This window comes from Takifugu rubripes, chromosome 11, assembly GCF_901000725.2.
Source record: "Takifugu rubripes chromosome 11, fTakRub1.2, whole genome shotgun sequence".
Lineage (NCBI taxonomy): Eukaryota > Metazoa > Chordata > Actinopteri > Tetraodontiformes > Tetraodontidae > Takifugu > Takifugu rubripes.
In genome coordinates this window covers 13,299,127-13,326,916 of record NC_042295.1, presented here as the reverse complement: position 1 = coordinate 13,326,916, position 27,790 = coordinate 13,299,127, and the positions used below count along the sequence as shown (strand labels likewise).

At 40.4% G+C, this 27,790-nt stretch overlaps 2 protein-coding genes across 4 annotated transcripts; both read left to right on the top strand.

Annotated features, from left to right (window-relative positions):
• The first annotated feature begins 648 nt into the window (after positions 1 to 648).
• nars2 (asparaginyl-tRNA synthetase 2, mitochondrial) lies at positions 649 to 5,238 on the top strand. The gene is made up of 14 exons (XM_003968587.3): positions 649 to 982; positions 1,205 to 1,314; positions 1,412 to 1,532; positions 1,652 to 1,792; positions 1,880 to 1,960; positions 2,057 to 2,151; positions 2,270 to 2,402; positions 3,650 to 3,748; positions 3,841 to 3,878; positions 3,988 to 4,054; positions 4,163 to 4,300; positions 4,422 to 4,519; positions 4,926 to 4,952; positions 5,028 to 5,238. The coding sequence occupies exons 1-14, from the start codon at positions 851 to 853 to the stop codon at positions 5,170 to 5,172; spliced, it is 1,425 nt and encodes a 474-aa protein (XP_003968636.2). The 5' UTR covers positions 649 to 850; the 3' UTR covers positions 5,173 to 5,238.
• Positions 5,239 to 5,699: 461 nt separating this feature from the next.
• gab2 (GRB2-associated binding protein 2) lies at positions 5,700 to 27,398 on the top strand. Of its 3 annotated transcripts, none has more exons than XM_011608636.2 (10): positions 5,700 to 6,072; positions 14,649 to 14,949; positions 21,007 to 21,235; positions 22,432 to 23,030; positions 23,489 to 23,586; positions 23,672 to 23,951; positions 24,076 to 24,166; positions 24,533 to 24,635; positions 24,740 to 24,859; positions 24,958 to 27,398. In XM_011608636.2, exons 1-10 carry the CDS (start codon positions 6,001 to 6,003, stop codon positions 25,099 to 25,101), a joined length of 2,037 nt encoding a protein of 678 aa, XP_011606938.1. In that variant the 5' UTR covers positions 5,700 to 6,000; the 3' UTR covers positions 25,102 to 27,398. The 3 variants fall into 3 exon arrangements, with proteins under 3 accessions (XP_011606938.1, XP_003968704.1, XP_029699567.1); XM_003968655.3 differs by having other exon boundaries at positions 5,701 to 6,072; positions 24,737 to 24,859; XM_029843707.1 differs by lacking the exon at positions 5,700 to 6,072 and adding an exon at positions 13,944 to 14,549 and having other exon boundaries at positions 24,737 to 24,859.
• The last annotated feature ends 392 nt before the right edge of the window (positions 27,399 to 27,790 follow it).

Sequence of the window (27,790 nt, the reverse complement as noted above, 5' to 3'; positions counted from 1 at the left end):
TCCACTTGGGCTATTTTCCAATTTTTCCAACTTATAGATAATCTTCAAAATATCTCTATGTAATTATACAAGGCAAAGAAACATGGAACAGCATAACCTTTACAAATCCTATCCATATTTCACGGGTTTTATCACTGATTCAGAAAATAGTGTTATTTCACTCACCATTAGGATGAAACCACGTACATAATTGCTCTATGCTGGTGATAATTAATATCAATAGGCTTCCGTGGCTCTTCAAATGCATCATGTAGTAGATTATTAATGATGTGTCATAAATAGCCGGAGGTGGAGATACCTAACTCTGTGTTTGCTGAGTGACTAATGACGCATAGGCTATGAGGATAGTTGAATAAATGTCGGTGATCTTATACATAACTGTAATTAACTGATTTACTACAGCAGCAAATCGTAAGCCTTTGTGTAAACGAATTTTACACTCAAATGGCTCTCCCCGTGACAAACTGCAAAACATTAAAGAACATATTTTGCGCTTGGTGTGCTCACTTAGTTCTAAAATGGAAAAATGTTCAAAAATACGTGTCTCCGGTTTCATTTCACTCATTCTTAAAGAAACTACAATTCCCAAGAACAACTAAAGGCGTCCAAAGAAGTCCAAAATCTGATTGGTTTATTATAGTCCACGTGATTATGACAAAACCCAAACAGGAAGTAGTGCAGTCTGAAAAGTGACGACGTGAATGTCACTTCAAAATGTGATTAATTCTAGCGCAATATCGGATTTATATGAACAATTATTCTTCAGTTTTTTCTTCTTCTTTGAACTGCCCTTCCATTCGGCACTTTTAATAGTTGTTTTACAGAACTACATTCTTGGGCTACCGCAAAAATGCTGTCGTTAGCATCATTCACTTCTCGAAGAATATTATGTATTCGACATTATTGCAAAAAAACACCCACGAAATTAAGAGTTTCTGAAGCGATTTCAGGTTCTAATTTGGGAGCTAATATAAAAATTCAGGTAAGAATGACGTGCCTGCGGTTATTCTTGCTTGGTTTGTTTTATTTCTTGCAAATTACAATAGACAGTGAATGGGCAAGAGGTCATTGAATCCAGTTAATCGCCAGTTTATTGGCAATACATGAGTAGAAACATAAGTCGGTGTTTTTTAATGGATCATTTTAATAAAGAAGGGTCGTACATGTTAAAATATAATCTCTTCTTGCCTATACTTCTTTGTAGGGATGGGTTCGCTCTGTTCGACCCCAGAAGAAAAACCTCTTTCTTCATGTGAATGACGGGAGCTCTTTGCAGTCATTGCAGATTATTGCCAGTTCAGACCAGAATGACCCGTAAGTATTTACATGTTCATTCCTGTACATAATAGTTTAGATTTAGATCTGTTGGCCCCCCAAAATAACTCACAGCCTTTTGTTGTTCTCAAATAAGGTTGCTCACATTTGGCTGTGCTGTTGAAGTCACTGGTCTCCTGAAGCAAAGTCCCAACCAAAAGCAGCCAGTTGAACTGGAAGCAGACAAAATCCGTGTTGTTGGAGAATGTAACCCTCTGGTATGGAAAATAGTCATATCTTGCTCCAAAGTGTAAAGGAGTCATTGCAATATGTGTATTAATTCTAACTTTGTAGAAAATGTAAGGTCAGGTTTTTTTGCTTCATTGTCTGGTTTCAGGATTTCCCCTTTAAGATCAAGGAGAGACACGCTGTAGAGTATATTCGCCAGTTTCCTCATCTCAGGTGTAGAACCAATGCCTTTAGTTCCCTGTTGAGGATACGAAGTGAAGCCACCGCAGCAATTCACTCATATTTCAAGGTAAAAATGTAGGAAAATCAACAAAATGTAACCACTTGATGATCATTGAAGGGTGTGTTTATTCTAGGTTTTTTTTTGTTTGTTTAGAAAAATGGTTTTGTTCAGATTCACACTCCAATCATCACCTCAAACGACTGTGAAGGAGCAGGCGAGCTCTTTGCGGTCCAAGTGAGTTTTTTAATAGATTTATATTAGGTTATTTATGACAAATATAGTGTTCTGTAAATCTCTGTACTTCATATACGTGTGTGAATATCAAAACAGCCACAAAGACCAGAAAATGATGTGGATGAGAAGTTCTTCTCTGTCCCAGCCTTCCTGACGGTGTCTGGTCAGCTTCACTTGGAAGTCATGTCAGGGTGAGATAACACCTCTGGTGATAATCCTGCGATAAGATGTAAATTTTGTATGTATGTTTACATAAAAAAAGGATACATGAACATTTGAAACATTTTTGATTATCCTATTTATCTGCAGGGCTTTTTCTAAAGTCTATACATTTGGACCAACATTCCGTGCAGAGAACTCCCAAAGCAGACGTCATCTGGCTGAGTTCTACATGGTGGAGGCTGAACTGTCCTTCACGCAGTCCATAGAGGATCTCACTGAAGTACGCAGTGACACATTATTTCTCAAATATATCAGTGACAGAAGCACAAAACTTTTGAAACAAGAACTTGCAATTATTACTATAAATGTAACGGTAATCTATTTTTTTGCTAAGTTTAGCAATGTAAAGCCACTTTCCCACTGCACAAGAATCCCACCTTGTCCCCAAATCGATGTAGGTCTTTTTGGCACTGCGAAAGGGTCAACTTGTCTTCCTGGGTCAATTAACCCTGCAATTGACCTGGGAAATCTGCAGCTGTCTCGTCTCACCTGCGATGTGAAAAGCGTCCCTCGCCGTTCCACTAAATTACCCCGACGTCGATGCACTTGCCTGTCACGTTCTGATTTTATGGCTGGGCTGTCATGCTGTCAACAGGCTGTCATTCTAGAAGCTCCAGGGCTGCGAGAGCTCCTCACTCAGATCTCAAAACAGAACAAAGTTTTGGCCCGCTCCCATGAGATCAGTAGTCCCATTGATCTCAACCAAGACCCATCTCTAAGAATATTTTTTCTATTTTTTTAAAATCAGAACATTCTAACATGTAGCTGCAAGTGCGCTGATGGAAGCACATATGTGAATAGCTCATGCCCAGGAAATGCCACCCATCAGGGAATCCTGGTATCACCTGTGCATATGTGTGACTGTTTATGTACAGCGTGCACATCCATATGGTACACCTTTTTTTATCAATCATGACAGCACGCTGATGACCTTTTAGAAGGGAGAGACAAAACAGCCAAATACCTCTGAGAAGGAGGTTATACCTGCGACTACTGGCAGCGTGAAATTACCCAACTGTTGACCAAAGACGGGTTGATCTGTTAGAAAATCTCACATAGATGCACTAATTTATCAGTGTAAGATAACACTGGGACTTTTTTTGGTGGGGTAACTAATGGTAAGGCAGTTAAATAGAGGAAATGGTGATGAAGAAGATTCCAGGTGTTCTGTAGATAGCCCTGGTTTGGTGAAGGTTCACTGTCTGTATAATATTTGTATATGTATATAATATTTTATGTTCTGTTTTATTTCATATCTATATTTTTTTCCCATACTGTCAGTGATCTAGTTCTTCAGGGAAATAAAAGACTGATTCAAAACTTTTTGATAAGAGCATCTTGGCTGGATTAATATCACATCATCCATTGTTAAATGAAACAAATCCCTGATGTGACTTTACCGTAGTTACTGTGGATAGTATGACAGCAGAGGAAAACTTGAATCATTAAACCGCTCCTCCTCTGTAGGTCATGGAGGACATATTCAAATCTTCCACAGAGTATGTCTTGGCTCAGTGTGCAGAGGATGTGGCCTTGTTTCACAAGCATGTGAGTCCTGGACACAGGGTGAGTTCTAAAGGGCACATTTAACTCTGCTACACCAGTTGGCTGCTTTCATGAATTTACATCTTTTTGCCATTGTATACATTCATTGCAAGGACTCCATAGATTACTGGCTGAGGACGAAATTTCCTGTGTAAGTATCTTCATTTAAACATGCATTAAATAGAATCCAGATCAAAAATACAGTTTGTCTTCTTGAGAGACGTTTGAATAAATGATATACCGGCTCCGTCCCTTCTCAGAATGACCTACAGTGAGGCTGTAGACATCCTAAACCGCAGCTCTCAGAATTTTGTCTTTCCAACAGAGGCAAGTGGGATTAGTTTCATTTTATTCTCAACATACAGTATATCGTGCATTAAATTCCTCTGGTGTTATTGTCTAACCTTGTCATTCATTCATTTTTTTTCCCGACAGTGGGGTTGTGACCTTCAGAAAGAACATGAAAAGTATCTGGTGAAACATTGTGGAAATATTCCGGTCTTTGTCACTGATTACCCTTATGACCTTAAGCCTTTTTATGCAAGGGACAATCAGGATCATCCGGAGCATACAGTAAGACACTGTGACATTTTCATGTTTGCTGGGGAAATCAATCATTTAACATCCGTAGCTGCTTCTTGTGATATCAGTGATTTGCATACGAGAGTCGCCTCCAACTGTCACTTGTGTGCAGGCAGCTGCAGTCGACCTTCTTGTGCCAGGAGTCGGAGAGCTTTGTGGGGGCTCACTGAGAGAGGAGAGATTAGATCTGCTCAGAACACGTCTGGAAGAGTAAGAGCGCACGCTGTGAGAGTATATGTTGGCGATGGTCGTCATATGGATGTGCATTGTTTTTAGTTGCTTTTATTAAATATTGATTTATCCTCATATTTTTGTAAGCATTTAGATTTTTTTCTCTACTGTCACCTCTTTATAGTCGACCAATGTCCAGAATGTTGTCAACCTTAAGAGTCTTATAATTCAGAACTCACTAAACTATTTTCTCATGGAACATTTTAGGGCATGTTCATTCTCGTGAATCTGTATTAAAGATAAATAAAGTATTAAAATATATAAAAAGGGCTATAATAGCAACAGATGGAGAAAGATAATGGAGATGGAGATTTAATCAAGACTGAAAAATTGAAAAAGATTTTTTTTTATGTATTTGGACTAAACGCTGTCATTCTTGTCTCAGGGTCGGATTGGAGGATGCCTACAGCTGGTAAAAGAAACAATATGAAACGAAAAAGCCTTTTAGCTTCTGGTCACAGAGTTGTAATGATAGTTTGTATTGCAGGTATTTGGATTTGAGGCGTTTTGGCTCCATTCCTCACGGTGGCTTTGGATTGGGATTCGAGCGATATTTGCAGTGCATTCTTGGAGTTGACAACATAAAAGATGTGATTCCTTTTCCTAGATTTTCCCATTCTTGTCTTCTGTAGAACTAGTTGCTGTGTTTTAAAGTCTCTTAATGCTGTTAAGAGCATCAAATAAATGAATTACATCAACATCGTGAGCGTTTTTGTTTCATTTTAAAAAGGAAAGTGATAGTCATTTAAACTATTTTTAAACCAATATCAAATTGTAAAAGTCTTTTAAGTATCCACAAGATGGCGGTGTTTTCAACTACTTAAAGGGAGGGAAGCATCTTTAACTCAGTCTATCTGGTGAAAAAAATAGTATTTTAAAATAAATACGTGTCACTTTTAGAAAGAATCTACTCAATAAGCCCCTCAACTCCAAACGCACTCAGGTAAAATAATTAGCATTTCTTAGAGGAACTAAAGTCATCTGCATCCTCTCTAAAAAGTCTAGCGTTCCTCCACATATCCACGCAAACACTTTGCTTCTGATTTGCCCATAATCCTGCTGGTTTTTAAACCTTGGAACAATGCAGGCGGTTCTCTCATCCGGTTCATCCCAGTGCTGCCCATCCCTCTCTTTACTCGGTGGGCGTGGTATGAGTTGGAAAACAAACTGCAGACACCCTACGGTACTTCCTCACCCCACATCAGCTGAGTCCTGTTCCGCGATTGCTCCTTATCTCCTTGTGCGCTCCACACTTTTGGCTTTTTTCCTCTCCAGTTGGGCATTTTGGCGATGATCATTGCGCACAGAGGTATCAGGCGTGTCCGGCGGAGGAGGTAGCAGACTGCGGCAGTTGCGGGCCGAACGCTGACAGCTCTTTGAACGGACCAGCCTCCAGGAGCCGTCATGTACCAGTGACAGGCGAGGTTCGAGCGCAAGAAAGAGCAGACAGACCGACAAACATGAGCGGCGGAGAGATCCTCTTCCAAGGCTGGCTCAGAAAGTCTCCGCCGGAGAGGAAACTTAGGAGATATGTAAGTAGCCCGACTTTTGAGGAGTTGCTTTTTTCCCCCTCTATTGCTTATTTTTTGGACTGCTGCAAGAGTTAATGGATTTGCAATTTGTTGGTGTTTTTGTTGGACACGTGCGTCCGTGCCAGCCGGGTTTTAAAATGTAGCCAGTAACAGGTGCGCAACGATAACGCCGTTTATTCCTCTTAATTCCGAATGTAGCTGTGTTTTATTTTAAAATGTAAAAGAGATTTTGCATGAAAGGGTCATTTTGAACTCATGACAAAGTAAGCCTTTGTAGTTTAGCCTTTGTGAATTAAAACGAAAAGCTTTTGCCATTTGTCCATTGGCCTGATCAAGATGAGTTAATGCGTAATCGAGCATTAACGTGCATCGTTTTCAAATTGGCCAAGCCGACTAATATCACAATAGTGATAACTGCGGCATTAACGTACCTTGAGACAGCTTTGTAAACCAAAGCTGCCAGTCTCTGCAAATGGCTGCAAATCAGATAATGGGATTTATGGAGGCAGATAGAAGCATGAGCCAACCTCCTATAAATACAGCTGTCCACTGTTTATGTATGGTGTTGCATTACGGCCCCTCTGTGTTCCGACTAGCTGACTTTGCCATGATGTCATCCCTCTGTTTCATCTGAAAATCCATCCTTCAGTATCTTCAACTGCAACCCTTTGTCTTTCCTCATTGTCTTCCACATGAAGTTGGCTAATGTTTACACAGAGACCACCATAGTCAGTATGGAACAGCAGCTGCGGTTGTGCAGGGATGTTAAAAGAGAGGGAAAAACTTGGTTTGTTCATCACCGTATTGTTTAAAACAAGAGGAAACATTATTACATGTGTGTGGGACGAACAAGATGAGCAGGGGACTTCTCACTAAGAGCGAAACCCTATAAACAACCGCACACAGAGTTAAGCCCCAAAACAGTGTCATGAGATGGAGTATCCTGAACAGGCAGACTTGTGAATGCGATAATCTACCCATCTGAAATTCCTTCCACTTAAAGCCAGGGTATAGACAATTGTGGCCATTTATTCGCCTATTTTGCTGCCATCTGCAACATTTTGCTGAGAAATGCTCTTAAATTTGCAAGTAGTTGTAGACATTTGGGACTCGGTTTGCTCGTTCACGGTAAACACTGTTTTAACGGTCTCTACTCGTTTCAGAGCTCTAACCATCATGGAACGGGCTGCGTTGCTTTGCAACATTAAAAATTTTAATTTCATAACTGCTTTTTCTGTCAATATTCCACCTGTTTCTACCACAGAGTCCTCTCTGCTCCAGATGAGACCTGTCTTTCTGTTAATCAGTAGTTACTTGTTGAAATGATTGGTCATTGTATCCAAAAGGAGGCCCGTGACCTTCCATAGACAGTCCTGGAGAGCATGGTAGCAATCTATGCATGTTAAATATGTAGTAAAATCCAGCGCTGAGTTTGGGACCGCCTAAAAAACTGGTATTACCACTGTGGGTCTGATATGTCAATGATATGCAAAATCATGGCACAAAACACCCATGACAGTTGAAGCCTAAGTTTAACCTGTGGTTGAAGCAAGAGATGACACGTTTTCTCGGTAACGTGAAGGACCAAAATGTTTGCTAATTACTCACAAATGCAGTTAACTTAGCGATGAGTCCTTTTGCCTACAGCATCCGTTTGTCACTTGTACACACTGTGCATCTCCAGAGGAGAAACAGGGGGCCCCTAACAGCTCAGATCTGGTAAGAGACTCGTTTAGTTCAGTTATATTGTGAGGTGGGTAGTGTTTTAAGAGTAGGGAGGAGTGGCCTTGTTGCTTTTCTTGAACGATATCCAGAGTAAGCAGAAAGAACAAAAAAACAACGGACTAATCCAGCAGTTGTGCCTCCTTCACATGTGAAGTCATGTATAAGACACTCATTAATTATCCCATATGAAGACTTATTTAGTCCTTATTAACAGGATGCTGGTGTAGTGGTTAACATTTATACCCTTGGTGTTAGGTAACCTCCCTCATACTTGCTGTTCTTTGTGGCTTCCAGCGTTTACATAATCAAACGTCACTACTCTGAATCACCCATGTATGAAATTTTCCCATGTATGCGCAGTACAAACCTTGCATGGGACATAGTGTAAACATATTAATTCCTGTTCTTCGGTTGTCAGGTGCTATTATTGGCAAAACCTTGCTGTCTGCTGACGGTTATATCTGACATCACCAACATGTCTGTTCTCATGCTCTTTAGCTTTGCCACATTCCACAATGATCATATCAGTCAAGTTATATCTGATGCGCGTGCTTTCTCCCGCTGCCAGTTTCTAAAGATTTTGTTGATGGGGCGTCCACATAGGAGGAGATTTGGGAGGGATTTAGTGCGTTTTCAAGGCAGAGCAGCCGCCGCCTGTGCGCCTGCTGTCAGCTGCTGGGTCTGCTGTTGTTTTGCAGAGGGACTTTGGGAAGTCCTTGCCCTCTGAGGTCAACTGAGAACGCCTCCCAGTTCCTGCTCTGACAGACACCAAGCCCTCACACAGACATTTTCCTTGTTCCATTTTATCTCTGGGCTCTCAAATGGGCCTCAAATGGGCCCAGAAGCTCCAAAACTTGGGTGCTTCAAGGAGAGCAAAGTATCCAAGTCACATTCGCCTGTCATCGTTATTTTCATTTATTTTAATCGACGTACACGTGGATTCTCATCAATATCTTTTTTTGATTGCTGACTAATCTTAGATTAAGTTTAACTGCATCATTTGAGAGGTTTCTTGTTATTTTCTGCAGACACATTAATATTGGTATTGTCCTTTATAATTATCTGACATTGCACCAATGACCTAATGTTATATTGATGTTTAAACACAACAGCCTAAATGATAAACACCGTAAATATACATTAAGTAGTGGAACGGTGAGAATGAGGGTATAGAGCGTTCTCTAAATGGCTGTTTACCTTTAATTAGACAACAGCATCATGTATAAACATCTGTCATTTCTCTGAACTGACATACATTCCCATCAATAGATTGACTAGCAAGGTCTAGGAAAATGATTTCCCTGTTTACTCTTCTTCAGCTGTTTCTAAGATCTGGGTGAAAATGAAATGGGCCACAAGGGAAATTCAGTCATGTGATTTTTATCTGGTGATGGAATTACTAAAGTGTGTGAAAACACCATAAATAGCACATTGCACAAATTGCAGGCAGTTTTAAGCATGTTCCAAGTAACTAAGCTTGTGAAAGGAAGTATTTTCTGTTTTTAGGGTTTTTTATTCATCTATAGGAAAAATGCATGCATCTAAACATACAGTACTGCGACTGTAACAATGCTTTGAAAATAACAATTTAGTCAGAAATGCAAATCGTTACACAAATGAATGTTCATACAAATATAACATGTACTGTTTCTTCTCTTTATGTAATTTAATCCGCCGATATCATGCTGTATTCCAGTGTATCATCGTCAGCGGTGTGCTATAATGATGCACACTTGGGTGAGGGGGGGTTCATCAGCACTGCGATGTTTTAGCATGAGTGATAGCATGACAGGTTAATGTGAGGCCACAGTCTCTCGATGTAACATGATGCTCAAGAAAGGAATCAGAAGAACCAGGAGATGTCATGTGCAGTTGGCAGATGTATGACCCCACAGCACATAACATAAGCAGTGGAAGTCCCACAAAGGCTTCTGATTCCAGAGAATGCTCTCCACCAGTGCAGCTATTAGTACTGGCTGATTCCAAAGAAGCCCAGGCTTTTGAGGACATGGAAGCATGGGGAGTGATTATTCATCGCCTAATGAGTGAACTGTTTAGCAGAAATTGATGCGGATTATATTTACTTTTAAGATGATGTGCGACTGCAACTCATCGTGTTCTTAAAGTAACAGAATGAGGACTATAGCTTCCAAATTAAGCATCCTTCTTCATCCCTCTTCATTTGCACCTGCCGGGTATCGCTTTTCACCGCAGTCACAGGATGATCGTACATGATGTCATGCTCTCTATAATGCCATTACAGCATCAGCCTCTATTCTACATGCAGTAATTAGTCCAAAACTGTGTAATTAGAGATCTGAATGTGGCAGTTCCATACACAAAGATAAAATGAGGATTTTAATCTTTCTATAGCGGAGAGGAGTCTATCTGTTTGGTGCTCTGCATCTTGCCTCCTGTCTTCTCTATTAACACACAAAAATGGGACTATTTTTGGGACTATTTTGGGACTAACTGTGTTATATCTTACACCTGATGGCCTTCTAAGATCAGTGTTTTGACTTTTTCCAAACCGGCTGCGTACAATTGCTGTACTGTTGTTATATATCCATTAGAAATGTACGCTTGGCATTTTCAATTTGAACTTCATTGATTCAATGAAGAGCAAATTGTGTGAATATGTTCAATATGGAGTTCATTTTTCTGACTTGTAGTATGGATATGGCTTCATATGTGTCGCATGTGACTGGGGCGTGGACCCCAGTGGAAGGTTGTTTTTTTTTTAAGGACCCCGTGGTCACTTTTGTTCATTTGTGATTGGCGCTCTAAAAAGTGATGTTATTCAGGTAAATATACTAAAGCACGGAATACAAAATGTGAAATTATTTCATGTTTTTTCTTGAAAATATACAAGCAAAACATTCTTTCGCTTGTTGCCTGCATGTTTCTGGAATGTGGGTAGGCTCACTATTGATTACAACCAGATAATCAGGGCTCTGCCGTCATAGCTGTAGCCTATCCAGTTTGACCTCTCTTGCATATTTCAGAACCACTCTGGATCACGATCATTATATAACAGCTACTGTTATAATTCAAGGAATTATTTTCTGTTTTCCAATATAAAAAGTGAAATTAGCTCCTTATTTTCTTCTTTACTGATATTCAGATACCAAAATGCTTTGCAAGCATAATGGCTTTCTTTTATCCAAAGCTTTAACTGTACGAGACATTGTCCGAGGACAACCAACAACCAAACACATCTGAATAAGAACAATGTTAAATAAATATTGTGTTTTGTTTAGTGTATATTAGTGCTTGTGTGTAGTATTTACCTTCTAGTATGTGGCAGGTGAGTAAGAAGTTGAATCTGCCTGTGACAAGCAGGACCCAGCTGTACATGAATCTGGAAGCTGCTCCGTGCTGCTGGTGTTTGTGCAGCTGTGCTGTAGCAGCAGCAGCACGGAGCAGGTATAACAGAGGAGGCTGGGTCAAAGACCCAGAATTACCTGCTGCCTCATCCTCTCTTGCTTTCCTAGGGGGAGAAGTAAACAGGTCTTTTCTAATATTGAACGCGTATGTTCAGTATTTACTTTGGATGTTTGTCCATGTGCACTTCGAAACACAAGGTCTGATGCACGTCAGGAAGGCTTGTTGACACAGCCTACTACTACGCACATTCTCCTTTTGTTGTAAAAGACACACCTTGAGTAATTGTTTGGATCACAACCTTCTCAGGTTTATTTGTGTCACCAGGACAGCCTGTTGGGTTGTGTTCTGAGACATGAGTATAATTGCTGTTGCTAACCATCTGTTGCTGTTGCTGTGTATGATCCAGTAAAATATGAGATGATGCATGAATGAAGAACTCTTTGCACATTGAAAACAGCTGTGTCTCTTTTGTTGATGTGAATGTAGGACTCTTTGTGTCTTTCTTTGTTTTCATTTTCCACTCTTCCCAAAATAGCCAAACATGTCGGCCTGTAATGGTGAGATAAACCAGTCTTTCTATTTTTAGATGTGGCCTCTCCAAAGATTGTTTTGAGTTGTTTTGTTTTTAGATGTTTTCCTTCTCAATAATGCGACGAGTGTTCTGTCCTCTATTCTCAACTTTCACACTATGTCTGTGGCTGGCTGCTGCCAGTGCAGGACACATTAACCTGTGTTGGAAAAAAACCTTCATGGAATCATTAAGTATGAATAAATACCACCTTTGTATGAGGCGCATGGCTTTTCTTTCTCTCTTCTTTCTTTGTGTTTGCAAAATTCACTCATCATCAGTTTGATAGGGGGTACGTTGTTCTTTTTCGTTGTTCTGCTGTGACCTTAAAAGTGATTTGTTCTGCAAAAAGTAGAGCAATGCTCGGGACAATCTTTGATGCATGTTTCAGGCCAGTTTATTGGCCCTGGTCCATGGTCCAGTGGGCTCCAGTACAGTTGTTAACAAGGGCAGCATGTTTCGGCACAGTCCATTATTTTCCCGAACAGTTCTGCTGTTTAAATCAAAGCTATGCTGGGGGAGGGGAGGTCGAGAAGACCGGAGAGTATGGCCCAGTTTTTCAGCTTCAGCCCTCTCTCCTCTGTGCTTCAGTAGTGATCGATGGGCTTAGACATGCTCTGTAGGACAGACACAGGGCGGGCCACATCATTTTGTTGTGTACTCGGCCACCATGATTTGCTGGAGGAGAAATCTTTGCTCAAATGAAAGAGGAGAGAAAAACATTGAACTCTAGCGAGTTCTAGCTGATTTGAATGAAAGAAGGATCGAGGACATCAGTGAATACAGTACATGACATTTTTTAATGGTCTTGATCATTGATTCGTTTCAAAGATTAGATATTATGAGGCTTCCAACATGACTTTTATTTTTCTTCAGATATATTGCTGTCATGTTTTAATAGGTCGTTCACAGCCGATGGATGCCAGGAATAACCCAGTTTGGTCACATTGACCTCTTGAAACTGGGCATTGCTCCAAATCTCAATTGAGTGACATTCCGTCTTCCAGAAAAGGCAGTAATATATAAATGCACCCTTAAAGAGTTAAAGTAGTTTCTCTCTAAATGGCTTGGCAGCGAGGGGTTTTATAGACCATGCAGGGCTCTGTGTCCGTGTGCACGAGGAGTTTGATGCCTTTTTAGTGATTGAACAAATTCTGAGGAGCAATAATTTTAGCTTCTTTAAAATTAAATATTACAAACTATGTTCCAGCTTAGTCTGTATTTGACACAAATAACATCCTATGATAGAGCTGCAACTAATCAGATAACACCGATTCGATCTATTAACATTTCACACTGTTTTCTGCTTGAGGAAATTGGGGCTTGTTGTGAGATAGATGTTGCCTGTAGTTCTATGGTTAAAGCCAGTCCCTTACCCAGGGCTTTTTTTATTTAATCAGTACTTTCATCAACACCAGGGAGGATATAATTAAATTAAAAAAATCTTGTACCCCAGTATGTCAAAGATAGACACTAAAAGATAAGATCATATTCTGCAGTTCCTGGAAAAACGGAGTGTGTTGCGGAAACCACAACTGACATTTCTTATAAGTGCAGCTTTCGCGGCTCCAGGAAGGATGAATATCAATGTGAAATATAACATTCCAGTCATTATCTTGCAAAAGTTTCAATTGGGAATCTTGGTTGATGTTAACGAGACAGCTAAAATAATTAGGACTGTTTTTATTTTTTAGGGCAGGTTGGTATCAGTTTTGGAGCACTTCCAGAACAAATGCTGTCATTTTAATTTGAATTATACATAAAAAAAGGAGTCATCAGTCACCGTGTCACAGAAATGGCTTATTTACCATCGGTGCATTATAATTAAAGATCCAGGTAAAGTAATAGTGTTTTTAAAAAAAAGCCCATGCATTTTGTTTGTGGTTTAATTGTTTTACTACACTGCTGTTTAGTTATGAGTGTTTGTGCATGTGTAGTATGGTGTATGGCTGTTTGGAGGGGTTGCATGGGGGCAGTAAGCCTCTCGGCGGTGTCTGTACTGAGGAAGAGAGAGGAACCTGCAGTATCCTGTGTGTCAGCAGCCTGCTTTGCCTGGCGGAAGTGCATCTCTGGCAGTTGTCCAAAAGCCAAACCCCCTCCCCCCTTAACTCCCTATATCCCTTCCTGTCTATCTTCCTCTTTTGTGTCTGTGCACAGAAAACAGAGGGGCCTCTAAGGTAGAAATTGACATATGGAGCTGTTGTAATCAGAGGCAATATTCTTGCTTTCTTTGGTGTAAACGCTACAAGTTGGATTATTGCTTTACATCATGACTGGCTGGTGTAATTAAATGGGATCTAGTTGCAACTAAGGCCTTCTCAAGAAATGTAGGCGTAGCTTGAATTTCGTTTGGGTAGACCATGAAAATGCAATTTACTAATTGTTTAAATGGGAAACATCTTTGCTATTTCACCGCGGACAGTTAACGGTCTACATGAATCAACAATGATTTTCTTACCTTGCGTTCTTTGGCTAATTGTTTTCCAAATAAAAATGACATTCCAGATTCAAGATGTACTTTATTCATCACTGCAAATGAGAACAACAAGCATTATATTTGGAAAAGCACAGCACACAATACTCTGCTACACGTCACGATGCTTATCTATACAAGATTCTACTCAGTCCCAGTTCACTTCAGGAAATACAGTACGTTGAGAGGGAGTAAACACCTGCTGCCTCCTTCTTCCATCCTGCAGCTCATGCAAACCACACATAACCACATTGCTGTGGCACGCACTAACCTGTTTAAGTACAGATCCTCTAATTTCTCTGAGAGATTTACTATATTGTTCAGGTATCGGAGTGCAAAACTAGAAACTGAATGCTTTATTACTCTATGTAGTGGCCTATGTTCTATGGAAAGATGCCTTTATCTTTTAATTTCTTTTTCTAGGCATGGAAGAAACGCTGGTTTATACTTCGCAGTGGACGCATGAGTGGTGACCCGGATGTTCTGGAGTACTACAAGAACGATCACTCTAAGAAACCCATTCGGGTCATTGACCTCCACTGCTGCGAGCAGGTGGACGCTGGCCTGACCTTCAAGAGGAAGGAGTTCCAGGACAGCTTTGTGTTTGATATCAAGACCTCAGATCGCACTTTTTATCTTGTAGCTGAGACCGAGGAGGAAATGAACAAGTGGGTTCGTTCCATCTGTCAGCTGTGCGGGTTCAACCAGTCAGATGACACCCAAGGTAGGCATCTTTAACTCTTTTTTTTTTTTTCAGTGTTGCTTTTTCAGTACTGTTATTTTTGAGCCTTTTTCATAGTGACCCACAACACATTTATTTACTCTGCTCCTTTTTTAAGTAAGGCTGAAGTGACATCCAAGTAACTGATTATTTGAGTGAGAAATAGTAGATATTTGTGTTTCCAAAATTCCATATCAAGTCTGGTAGCTAGGGAGAAATAATATTTCCAAGCTAACATGTCACTAAAGCATAAAAGCAGAGCTACTGTTCAACACAGAAGAGTACCACATCAATAAAATAATGACAGCAGGCCATGTAAAAAGGAGTTGATCCATGAAGGGAGGAGATCCTTCCCGTGGCCCAAATATTTGTCTTAACTTGATAATTAAGTTAGTTTACAGAGTACTTAAGTGATGACTTAGAGGGTGTTATCAACTTCAGCTACTAGAAGCCAATCTTTACTTGTAGTTTACATTCATTTGTTTTAAAGCAGGCTACAAAATCCGGAGGGTGAATTGTAGCATTAGCAGATCACACTGCAGTGTGATGTGTGGTGCCCTAAGAGGGATTTTCAGATGATTTCTGTTTGCACTGCTGTTGTTCTTCCACCATCTGGCAGCTGCTGGACGTTACTTGTTTGTGCACATGATTGATCATCTTTAACAGATAACAGGTCCATGTAGGGAAAAACAGCTGTAGAGAATGTAGCAGCTCATGGTGTTTGTGTGCGGGTGTGTGTGTGTGTGTGTGTGTGGGGGGGGGGGGGGGGGGTGGCGGGGTTCCCCCTCTTCACGTAGTAGCAATTATTCTATAAGAGGTTGTGTGCATCACCAGCTCTTGAGCAAACTAGCAAACTGAAGTTATGCCAACTGATTTAGTGACTTTAATTACACTTTTGTATTTAAACATATTGACATATGTCAGGATGTAAAATTAGAGAAGTCTTATTGCGTTAATTTGAGGCCTGCATAGTTGGAATTCATTTAAACTGTATTTGCCTACACATCCTGGAAGCAGCTGTATTGCTGTCTGTCTGGATATTGACATGCTTATGAGCAGCCATTGTGGCCCTTCAGAATTCATTCAATGACTCATCCATCCAAACATTCACCTTTACTTTCCAAGGAATCCTTTGCTGTCTTCTGAATAATCCTTGTCTCCGCCCTTGTGAAGCGTCAAGGTGTTTGACCTAATTATCCTACTCGCTAGTCAGTTGGCCTAACTTTAGTTTACTTTAGGCTACTAAGGAATAACCAATTAATGTCAATATTTGACATTTTTGACACCATTTTCTTACCCACATTGATGCTGGAATGCCATTGAGCATGAATAAGTGCTGAAGAACTATCTTTAATTGGACTCAGTCCATTTTCTATAGGCTTCCTGTTTTTTCTTTCTTTTTAAAAACATGTTGTCTGGTCAGAGTTTGACATTTTCATCGGTTTCACTGTTGAAGGCTGCTGCAGGTCTGTACTCGCACTTTACCAACAACAGGGAATTCCCTCTGTTAAACATAACAAACACGCTTGGAAAAAAACACAAGTCAGTTCTCCTTATGCAAATTAGAAAAGTTTACACAGACAAACAACAGAAGAGCCAACATCAGGTTATCTAAATAGCAAGGCACTCGGAGCCAGACAGAAGGTGTCACGGTACCCAAAGCTTGTATGTATAAGGCTTATGTTTATATCACTGTGAACGCGATTAAAAAAATTAGCAACGCAGTTTAAAATGAGGCTTTGATATTTAAAAACTCTGCCTTTTGGTTTAAATCTTTGCTACTTAAATCATTTATATTTTTGATATTTTTTCCAATATGTTGCCTCAACCAATGAATGACTAAAGCACCTGGAGGGAAAAAAATGTCCCTTATTATTAGAATCATTATTGAAGTCTTGCTTAAATAACACTGCTATACTTACTGTGATTATTTTTTTAAGTTCCCAGAATAACCTCCGTCTTTGTTTCTGGAATTGTGCCGGTAATGACATGGGCAAGATTTGAAGGCAGGCCACGAGGGCACATGATAGCCGATTTTTTTTATATTTTCAAATAAAAATTAATGAGGACAAAAATGATTATTTGTACTTTGCATATCGCACAATCGAATATACATTTTATACAACGAATCATCAATTTACACATTTACACACACGTAGACTAAAATTTGTCGTGCTTTTTACATAAATGTCCTCTTTTGCCGTAATACATGTTGAGATGATACTACCTTTATGACATCATCAAAAGGATTAATAATGGCATCCATCTACAGATTGGGTGTGCAGCCAGCATCCTTAACCACGGAGACCCAGCCCCGACTACTGTCTAATGAATGGAGCATAATCTCATCAATCATGGGCTTTGTCCTGCTCTCCCCCTGATTTCTAACCTCCGAAGCAGACAAAGATAAGCTCTTCTTGGGAAAGCGGTTAATGTTTGTCAGCAGGTCTCATTTTTGTGTGTATCCTTTTTTTAAACGATGCTTTGGCTGTTAGGTAAGTCTGAGATAATTCCCCCCAAAAATCCTTTTAAAAACAAACTGCTATTTAAAAAATAAAAATGACCCAAAAAGCTGCTGTATTTATTTACTCTTTGCCTTCAACCTTTGATTTAGACAGAAGTCAAACACTCTTGGTCCAGCCAAGATGGGCCTTTTGTGTGATGAGTGTAGTGAAAGAGCAGCGCTCTCATGTTGTGGAGCAGCCAGGCAGGCACTTGGGTGTAATGTGATCAGGGATATTCTTCTGTGCTATTTTCAGAGAAGAATAAAACAGATAGTCTAGTTTTATCACAAACACGCATGTTATTTTCATTCATTTCTGTTGCCCTTGTAGTGGGAAGATGCCATTTTGTCTCCATCTCGTGAGTGTCAGCGTCTCTGTGTCCATCTCCCTGACAGCATCTTCTCAGTTATAGTGGAGAATATCAGTATTTGAATGAAGAACTTATATTGATACAGTGATATTTTCTGAATTTTACTCTAGATTCTGTCTCTCAGCTGATGTGTATCTATGATGATAATTACACACTTTTCCAATTTCTTTTGTGGGAAGAATTGCAAAATCTACATTGTATGAAATGCTTCTTTTCTCCACTGTGTGTTCCCCATGTGAAAAGCTTCCATCCCCCGACTTACTACATGCAAATGGACCCAACCGTTTATCCTCCTGGGACCCAGTCTTGCTTTAAAGTGGTAGTCTCAAGGTTCTGCACCAGACAAATCAGACATATTCTGTATCTGATATTTAGAATCACCCATGAAAGAATCACCAGTCAATACTGGAGTCATTTCGCTGTGCTGTTTATTTCACATTGCCGTTTCACAGGGAAATTTTGCCAAGATTATTGGGGGATTAAAACTATTGAATGACCTTTGTGTCACTAAGTAGTCATATCCAATAACAAGATGCAGGTTTTTTCTTTTTTATACATATATATTTATGATTTACAGTGCTCCTCTTCCCGTCCCTGAGGGTATATTTAGGACCAATCCCATATGAGGCCATTAAGGAAATTAGATTTTACTTGTACTCAAATTGAAGGCAGGTGGACAGAGTAATTATCTGATGAATGTCTGTCATTAAATATTTGAATGATGATGGCGACAGATGATGAAAGGAAAGATTTTTCAATATCAGAATTAAAACACGTATTCCTCCATGTCTCTGTGAGATGCCATTCAGTTCAATAGATCTGTTTTTGCAGCTCATTTTATATTAGATTATCAAATGTCTTTATCTAATTCTAGCTGGGCAGGGGAGGAAAGCACCCTACAAAGATGCTCTTGTCCTTAGTGATTCAACAGGGTTCTAATTTTGGACTTCTGAGACCATCAGCTTGCTTCAATTAGATTATAGTCACAAAGCAGATGAGACAGTAGGTGATCTATGATGGAGCATAATTGGAAAATTACACATGAACTTTGAGCTCTTTGACCCAGAATAGCCACGTTTCATTCCCCGGCCACAAGGGTCTTTTAATGCATTAATGAACATGTTGAGATGGTTGTTTTGAGCTGAGGAATGTCGGTTAACTCATTTAAACTGTGCTATTTACCTTCTTTTGGGGGAAATAAGTTCTGACAATACAAAATACTATATACTTTCTCTTTATTATTATGGCTAGCCCCTCACTTCTTCCAGTCTTTTATCCTGCCATCCTTCCTGTGAGAAGTATAAAATAACCTCTTAAGCACAGGTTTCAGCTTAAAGTGCTAATTTCTTTGTTTATGGCTAATGTTCTGGCTATAATATATAAAAAAGCAGGAAGAGGAGGTTGGTGACAGGCATTCATGAATGAAAATGAGCATTCCTAGATCTATGCAAGGTATTACATATGTATCACGTCGTTGAAGGCAAGTTGTGGTTACTGAGACGTCTCAAAGGTACATGCCACATTGCTGACTAATCCATATTGCTTCCCAGTTTTAAGTGAAGTCTTCAGACGCGGTTTCGGTTAGTTGTGATTTTGATTAAGCAGTCAGGAGACAAGATCAACTGCCTTTAGACTTTTATCGTGCTGTTTTAGAACTCATTAAAAATGGTTAAGGGCGCATGATATGATTTTTCAGTTTTAATGTAACTTTCTTCTCTGCATTTCAGCAAAGTTTGGATATGCTTTTCTATGCAGCTTCTTGCTCTTGTGAAAAGATGTGGGTGGGAGGTTTTTAAAAAAAAAATCAATATATCTATCAGTGTTATTTGGCCTGTACTACTCACTGCACTGGATCAAAGCTTTTACAAAGCTTTTTGTGGAGAAAGGAGATGATGCCTAATTAGCCTGGGGAGAATGGAATGGCTCAGAACAATGGTGTAATTGAGGATCATTGGAAGGGGGGGGGGGGGTGCTTTGTGGCTGTTGACATGAGCAGCTCATGTCTACTGGCTTGGAGACCTCACAGCACAGTCCTTTTTCCCTTTAGGCCTAGATGTGACCTCATTCAACTTCAGAATATTACACAACCATCTTTCCAACCGCCACACATGCATTAGAGTACAAATGCTCACAAACCACATTTTAATCTTTTGTCTTTTGCGGTGGCTAAAGTCCCCCTGTGTGGTCCATCATGAATCACAAGTTGCAGTTAAAAGACAGTTTGATGTTATAACAGCTTTGGCATATTTTCTGTGTACAATTCTTGGGAATTATTTAGAATTGGAAAGTTCTCAGACAGATTTCATATGTACCCTCCTTTTAAGGGGGAAAGGATAAACCAGTTGTAGAAGAAACACTTAAAATAATCGTAATGTTGGGTAAAATACTAATCTTGCAAACCATTTATAACTTTAAAGTGAACATTAATGACACTTTTTCACATGCAATAATTCTGCAATACCAGGAAGATATTATCACCCTTTATACTGCATGCCATATCAGTAAAAGATGAATGGTTGTTTTTCTCTCCTTCCATCAGCTTGAGTTGCACACAGCACCATGGGTCGATGGATTACTGGGCCACCCACTCTCCCTTCTCCCACTGCTCAGTCTACATTTCCTTTTTTTTTGGTCTCATGCCTGGGTCTATTTGCAGCATACCACTGTCTGATTTGTCTCTTCTTTGTGGCCTTTTGAGTCCTCTATGTAGTGTCATAAAGAAACAACTAAGACCATGGTATCCACACAGGAACACGGAAGAAAGCAGTGGCCAAAGTAAAATCAAACAAAACCCATTGACCCTGGTTGGAAAGGAAAATTAAGACCATCATTTGCTAAACCACTGAAAGCCTGTAGCATGAATAAATGAATGTGGGGTTACTCCTCGCATTAGATGGATAACTGTGCCCTATTGATTAGAGAGCAGACTGAAAGAAAAAGTCAATACAAAGCAAGGTCATGGACTTAAAAAGCTCATAGGTGCGACTAAAAGATATTCCACTTCAGAGAAAATATGTCAACTAAAAGCTTGGTTTAAGAAAGGTAATTTATGTGTTTACGATTTTTCATACATTTGTGCAAAATATCCAACCTATTGACACCAACATTAAACCTGAATGCCAGCTAAATCACTTTTTGAAAGATAAAATGTCTGTGTTAAGTCAATAATTCTTTCCCCCTCAACAGATGGCCGGTTGCCCCATATGCCCCGTTCTGTTGGAGCAGATGTCATCACCTCAATGGCTCCTCTGACCGGGGAACGCAAGTCCTCTGCTCCTATACACTCCAGCCAGCCAGTCCTCTTCACCTTTGATGAGCCTGTGCGCCACACACACAGTAACTCCCTCTCCAACAGTGCCCCCCAGGACTACCTCCTACTCCATCAGTGCATGAGCAGGAAGAGGGAGAGCACAAGGTAAAGGTCACAACCAGTTCAGCTTCCTGTTACATTTTCCTGTTATTCGGTAATGCAGGTCAACATACAGATTTGCAACGTTTCCGCTGTTTAGAAGCTGTGCACGGCAAAACGCTCAGACAGTCTGGCAGGGACAGAGTAATACAGGTGCATTTACATATTAATGTACAGTGCATGGCCAGTTCATTAATTATAATAATAAATGACTCATTTGTTAAAATATATAGTTGTTAAACTGTCCAAAGGAATACAGGAATTTCATTGAAGTGTGAATGTATGTTATACAGTACAGGTGTGGAGTATAACAACGGATGCATTGATCTTTTATATATAGGTTTAGCCAGAGCACAAAAGGATCAAATGTTTACATGAAAGGTCGTCATGCACCCCTCATTAACATTCACCTCACCTATGGTAAGCTTCATGCCTGCCTCTGGGAATCAAAAGGTAGCTTTAATAATCAGGCCATTCAGCAAATCGCTGACACAGTAGGTGATCAATGAGGTTGTGGCTGCAATTCATCACTCCTATAAGTTGAGACTAATACAGGGATGTTTTGCCCTCCCGGCCACATGTTTTGCACATTAATCTGTTCTGTGAGGACCAGGAAATAAACCTCACAATCCATCTCATCAGGTTTACACTTTCTGTCACTCAGGTGCAAGCTCAGGTTTTCTTTATTGAAATTATAGGAAGATTACGCAACAAAGGTGGAAGGCAGAATAATGAAGATTTGCTTTCCTTTGGCCAACCATGTTACACCATTGGTCACTGGCTAGAAATGTGTACACTGAATAGTGGCTCCAGTTGGCACCAAGGTCAAGCTCTACAATAGCGGCAGGATAAATGGGGTATGTCCCCCAGGGTGCCTAACCAAGGCTAAGAAACTGTGGGAAAGTCGTGGTATTTTCCTGTCAACATGATGAAAACTTTTCAGTGAATCAGCTTTTCAGTCATACGTTAAAATGCCTGAACTAAATGCTTGTAAGGCGGCAGTGAGGTGATAAGGTTTTTTGAAGCTTGGCGGGACCTTCAGAACTATCTCTGAAGACCTACAGTGCCATCTAGTGGGACATAAATATTTATCATTTAGAATGACTGAAAGGGGGGAAGATATTTGCCCTTCAATGGAGAATTAGAAAGTAGACAGAATTAAGAATTCACGTGTGTAAATATGTCTGTGTGTGTTTTTGCAGGAGTGCCAGTTTCTCCCAGGCTACAAGAAGTTGTGTGTTCGTGGGGAGTGACTCCACAGCGCAGAACCTTTCTCATGGCTTCCCCCACTGTGTGAATGGCATGGGTGCTCAGTTGCATGGCTTTTATAGCCTGCCTAAGCCAAGTAAACACCACTCTCCCCTGCATGATGGCTCCCCCCAGGACGAGGCCTGTTATGTGCTTCCCCGGGGTTACAGCTCTGAGTCAGCAGCTTTCACCGGCCAAGGTGAACCCGATGTGGAGAATGAAGAAGTGTACACCTTTAAAACACCTTGCAACACCCTCGCCACCACGCAGAGCATCGAGCGCCCACTCGACAACTACGACCTTCCTACGCCCCCTGGTTCCTTCTACCAGATCCCCCGGACATTTGATAAGAATCACAATGCCTTGCCATTCTCCAACTCTGAGTCCTGCAGCGCTCCTCCTCCCAGGCCTCCTAAACCTAGCCAGGGGTCAGAGGGGCATTGGGGGAGTCCCCAGTCAGCGGATAGCCATAATGGAGTTATGGCATCTGCAGTGTCATATATCCCTCGTAGGAATACTCTCCCTGCTGTTGAGAACATCAGGCTTCATCGAGGTAAATTGAAAGCAGCACTAGTCTTTCGAAACGATGTATCCCTCCTGAGCCCTGCTTTTTTTTTTTTTTTCTTTTTACCTGTGCAAATATTTTAAACTATACGCTGTACCGGGACACACATTTGATATTTTTAAATACAAGTCTAACCTAATTAGTTCTTCGGATTCTGGTTTTGCAGTGAATATTTGCCTCCTCACACCGCATTCTCCATTTTTTTCCTCTTCCACTGTCTCATTTTAATGTTATGAGCTGAGCAGTGACTAACTGGCCAGTCTCCCAGATAATAATCTGGAGTTGAAATGTAATATTCATACTGTAGGGATTGATACAGATTTATACAGCATTTGATGGATTGTTTTTATTAGAAAAGGAAGTGTAATCATCTGGAGTTATGCTTGTACGTGTTGCTTTCACAAGCAATGGTGAATATTAAGTTCTCACCTGGATTCTTCTCACAGGCTCATCATTTGAAACTAATAATCATCACCGTCCCATCCTTTCCAATAACTCAGGCCAATCTGTGGAGTCAATTAACGATGGGTTTAGCTCCTATCTGGTGAGTCGATACACACGTAATGTTGAATATTATTTCATAATCCTCGAATAAATCAAATCGTTCTCTTTTTATCTTTTGTCACCAGCGAAACAAAGCTCCTCTGACTCGCTCAGACAGTGGAAACTCAGATGATAACTATGTGCCCATGAATCCTGGTTCCTCACCACTCAGTGCTGCCCAGGCTGACAGTCCTAAGAATATCTACATCCCTATGAGCCCCGGGCCCCATCACTTTGATTTCCCAGGATTCTCTGCAACGTTACCTGCCCGTAAGGGAAGTTGTGCCTCCTTGTGTCACCGGCCCAGCCGCCTAAGTGATGTCACCCCGCCACCCATCAACCGCAACCTGAAACCCAACAGGAAATGTGAGTTTTTGACTACCACTTGTCATTGCTCTACATGAAAGGCATTTTTTGCCTTTATTTTAGTTAAATGTGATAATATGTGCATCGTTAGATGTATGAAAACCCTTCTTCCTGTTTCCAACAGCGAAGCCAACACCTCTTGATTTGAAGAACAATGGGATCATTGATGAGCTGCCATTTAAAAGCCCAGTCACCATGTCCTGGACACGGCCCGTGTGAGTGTCATAAACCACTTTCACTTATGGGAAATCAAATGTTCTTTAGGCAGCCAAAGGCTCTCTGTTTCTACATGCAATAAGAGATAGGAAAGTCTGCACGTCGGATGTGTCCACAGATACAGTGTTGGAGTCCTGTGTAGAACAAACTCAGCCATCTGCTGGATCTGGGCTGCTGCTAAAACAGCAGAGCCTTTTGTTCACACATGCACCCTCTGTAGAAAGAGCACCAATAAATGTGTATGAAATTAACAATGGGAACTCATCCCAGCTTGGGTAACTTCCTGGAAACACATCCAACACAACCTGTTTTGATAGTACAGATTAGTCCAGCGCTGAGTTTCTACTCTGTGTGCTTTCCTTCAGGGCTGCTATGAATTCGATGTCGTCTCAGCCTTGTCGACCCATCTCTACACAGAGCATCACCAGCACTGACTCTGCAGACAGCGAGGAGAATTATGTGGCTATGGTGAGTCTGGAGGTGGAAAACTGCACATTGCATTCTTTCTTTTAATGATCTGCGCCATGTGAATACACCCTGTGTGAGTGAAGCCACTCTGTCCCCATTAGCAGAACCCAGTGTCTACCTCCCCAGCCGTAAGTGGCACCAGCAGCCCGGCCCCCAGAAAATGTGGGAATGTGGATTACCTTGCACTGGACTTCCAGCCTGGATCACCCAGCCCACATAGAAAGGTATGTTTGTTTTAGACTTGAGGGTTGTGGAAATTTTATCTTCTTCGGTTCAGAAAGGTTGCCCCAATCTCACATCTGTCGAACTGGTCATTCCACAGCCTTCCACGTCATCTGTGACCTCCGATGAAAAAGTGGACTATGTGCAAGTTGACAAAGAAAAGACCCAGGCCCTGCAGAGCACCATGCAGGAGTGGACGGATGTGCGGCAATCTACTGAACCCACTAAAGGGGTCAAATCCTGACACTGAAATGTAAAAAGAAGCAACATACACACATATACTGTATATATATACTTGAGAACAGAGTTTTACATAACTGTACAACTTAGCACCAGATGCATATTTAAACTATTTTCCAGCTCTTATTTGTTGCACCTTTTCACACAGTTACGCACTCTTTCGTATTTGGTAGCATTGCCTTCAGACTACAGGTAGGTTATGTGATCCTGTATTATTTATGCAGAAGAACATGGTACCAATAAGCCTTTCTAATTGGCTCCCAAGGATGAATCATTCTTTTGGAGATCTGCATCTGAAATTCTGAGATTGTGCCTGTCCTTTTTATATTTCCTGAAGTACTTTCACTGGGGTACCACCCAGTAAATTAACAGCGATATCAACAGCGTCTAAGGTCAAAACATTTTCTTCAATTTTGTAAGTTTTTAGAGGCATAATGATGCAAAACCTGACCAACTCTATCTCTGATATAATGAATATGATACTTCCCTTAACTCTATTGTGCAGATGGTTGATGACATGTATGAAAAATGATCATTCTGAAGTGATCGTTCATCTCATACATTACCGATGATACATGGGAGCTCACATACTAAAGTCCCTCTGCATCCGTCTTCTTAGTATTCAGCAATTTACTGAGTGCTGCCATCAGAACATTAGACGAGCCTACTGGTCAATAGAAATCTTAATATACTATAATGCTTATTGATGTCTTGAATGCCAAGGTGAACTCCAGTTTTAGCATGCAGGCAGCGTCCTCTTTCTACTTCTATTTATCATTTGTGCTGATGTGCATTATGCAGCGAGAGGACTATTCTCACTATGGGCAGTCCTTTAGACTTGGCAGTCCATGTCTGCTTTCCTCAAAATGGATATCAAGTAGGTTCCAAGCAGATAAGAAGAAGAAGAAGCATCTTTTATTTTGTCTTGTGGTCGCTTGACAACGGGAAAATTCACTGAAAACTGTACGTGCACTGACCAAGAGAATCAAGTGGAACTAACACAGTGGGGGGTGTCCTTTGAAAAGACTTAACAGATATATCTTGTGTCATTTGAGTGTGTCCCTTTGGAGGCTAAAAGTGCAAGCCAGACCGAAGGATTAGTTATTTGTGGTTTCCTGAATTTGTTCCGCCACTGACACTGATCTTTAGTTGTTGATGTGCAACAGTCATTTCAAAAGCAGCTGGATGAAGACTACTGACAGAAGGAAATATTTGTTGATGCACTTGATGACACAGGGTGGAATAGTGTGTGTTTGGTTGGGGGGGGGTTCCCCAAATGAAGATTTGCCAGTGATCAATGTCACTTAGAATAGTTGAGAAAAGAAATGTTTTCTTGTGCTTTCATTTCAATTTTGACTGTTAAATTTGCCTTAGATATTTTTTGCTTTTCAAAATAAACTTCAAGTGAGAGCCATGTTGTAATTATCAGGACGTGTGAATAATCAGTTTATACTGCAACTAAGGTCCAGTATTTCATTGTGGGCTGGAACCACTGAAGGGTAAATCATCATTTGAACTGAAAGGCATGGCCGTGCAGTGCTAAGAGGTGTTATTATTTCAAGATTCACCAACTATTTTTTCTATACTTTTTTACCGCCTTTTATATTCTTTTTATCGTTATTTTCTACTTAAGATGTAAGTGATTTTCAGAAGGACGGAGCCAGGCTGAATGAAGCTGGGAGTGTTACACCATGTTGCTTCCTTTTTTTCTTTTCCAAATCTCAAACATTACCATCCACCAAGTGTATATATGAAATGGGAGTTTGAATGATTTGCACTGGCAGGGGAAAGACAAGTGTGAAGAATAACCTGCCTCCCCGTCAGACTCAGAAATGAAAGGTGTGTGTAATTTATTATCTAGAGACCCATTTTAACAGGAGCTGCGTACGTAGAAATTAGGTAGTTAGTTATTGTATGTTAAATGAAAAACTGTCTGGACATGATTGAAAACACTGCTCAGATGTCAGACTGTCACTGGGTTGATGTACTGTAATAGTAGAGATCATTTTTAACCACTGTTATTCCTACTGCTGTAGAAGAGTGCTTGTGTGTTAATTTATTAATTTATTGTGTGTTTTGCAGTTGATAATGGTAAACAGAAAAACCGACAAACAAAGGAATCTCTCCACTAACACTGATTTCTTGAAAAATGTTGAGAGTTTTGCGAGGCAATATCTTAAACAAGAAAATCCTGGTGTGGTGATCATTTGGTACCGATTATTTGGGATACACAAGATTGCAAGACTTTGTTATTCCTGTATTATGGTAGACATAAACTGTGGAATAAATCAAGAACTGAAACTCTGGTGGTCCCTTTTGTAAACCCAATTTGCCACACATTCTTTGTTGGTGTAATAAGAACATATCAAGTCCCCACTGCTCTTGCCAATTTTTTTTAAAAGACCTTTTTTTAATACTGATACTCAAATTCTTTTTTGGCCTGTACTAGTGAAAACCAAGTAAAATGACTACTTGAGATGTTAAGGCATCCAAGACGCTCGTGGATGTAAATGTACAATAAATATCATACATAATTACATTTTGCGATAGTAGCTCGCTGCCCCACATGTACTGTAGAATATTGACTATCATTTCTTTAAAAATGATGTGATGAGCAGCTAAAATTAATTAGCAAAACATGATAATGCCATTTCCCACCAAGACAGGCTTTATTCACTGCTTTGGAATGTTAG

What these genes read in the sequence shown, in the direction of transcription:
- nars2 (XM_003968587.3), top strand. Translation starts at nt 851, where the DNA reads ATGCTGTCGTTAGCATCATTCACTTCTCGAAGAATATTATGTATTCGA. An exon ending in AGTTCAGACCAGAATGACCC is followed by an intron (nt 1,315 to 1,411) that starts GTAAGTATTTAC and finishes TTCTCAAATAAG; the next exon opens with GTTGCTCACATTTGGCTGTG. An exon ending in CCATAGAGGATCTCACTGAA is followed by an intron (nt 2,403 to 3,649) that starts GTACGCAGTGAC and finishes CCTCCTCTGTAG; the next exon opens with GTCATGGAGGACATATTCAA.
- gab2 (XM_003968655.3), top strand. Translation starts at nt 6,001, where the DNA reads ATGAGCGGCGGAGAGATCCTCTTCCAAGGCTGGCTCAGAAAGTCTCCG. An exon ending in AGGAAGAGGGAGAGCACAAG is followed by an intron (nt 21,236 to 22,431) that starts GTAAAGGTCACA and finishes GTGTTTTTGCAG; the next exon opens with GAGTGCCAGTTTCTCCCAGG. An exon ending in GAACATCAGGCTTCATCGAG is followed by an intron (nt 23,031 to 23,488) that starts GTAAATTGAAAG and finishes TTCTTCTCACAG; the next exon opens with GCTCATCATTTGAAACTAAT.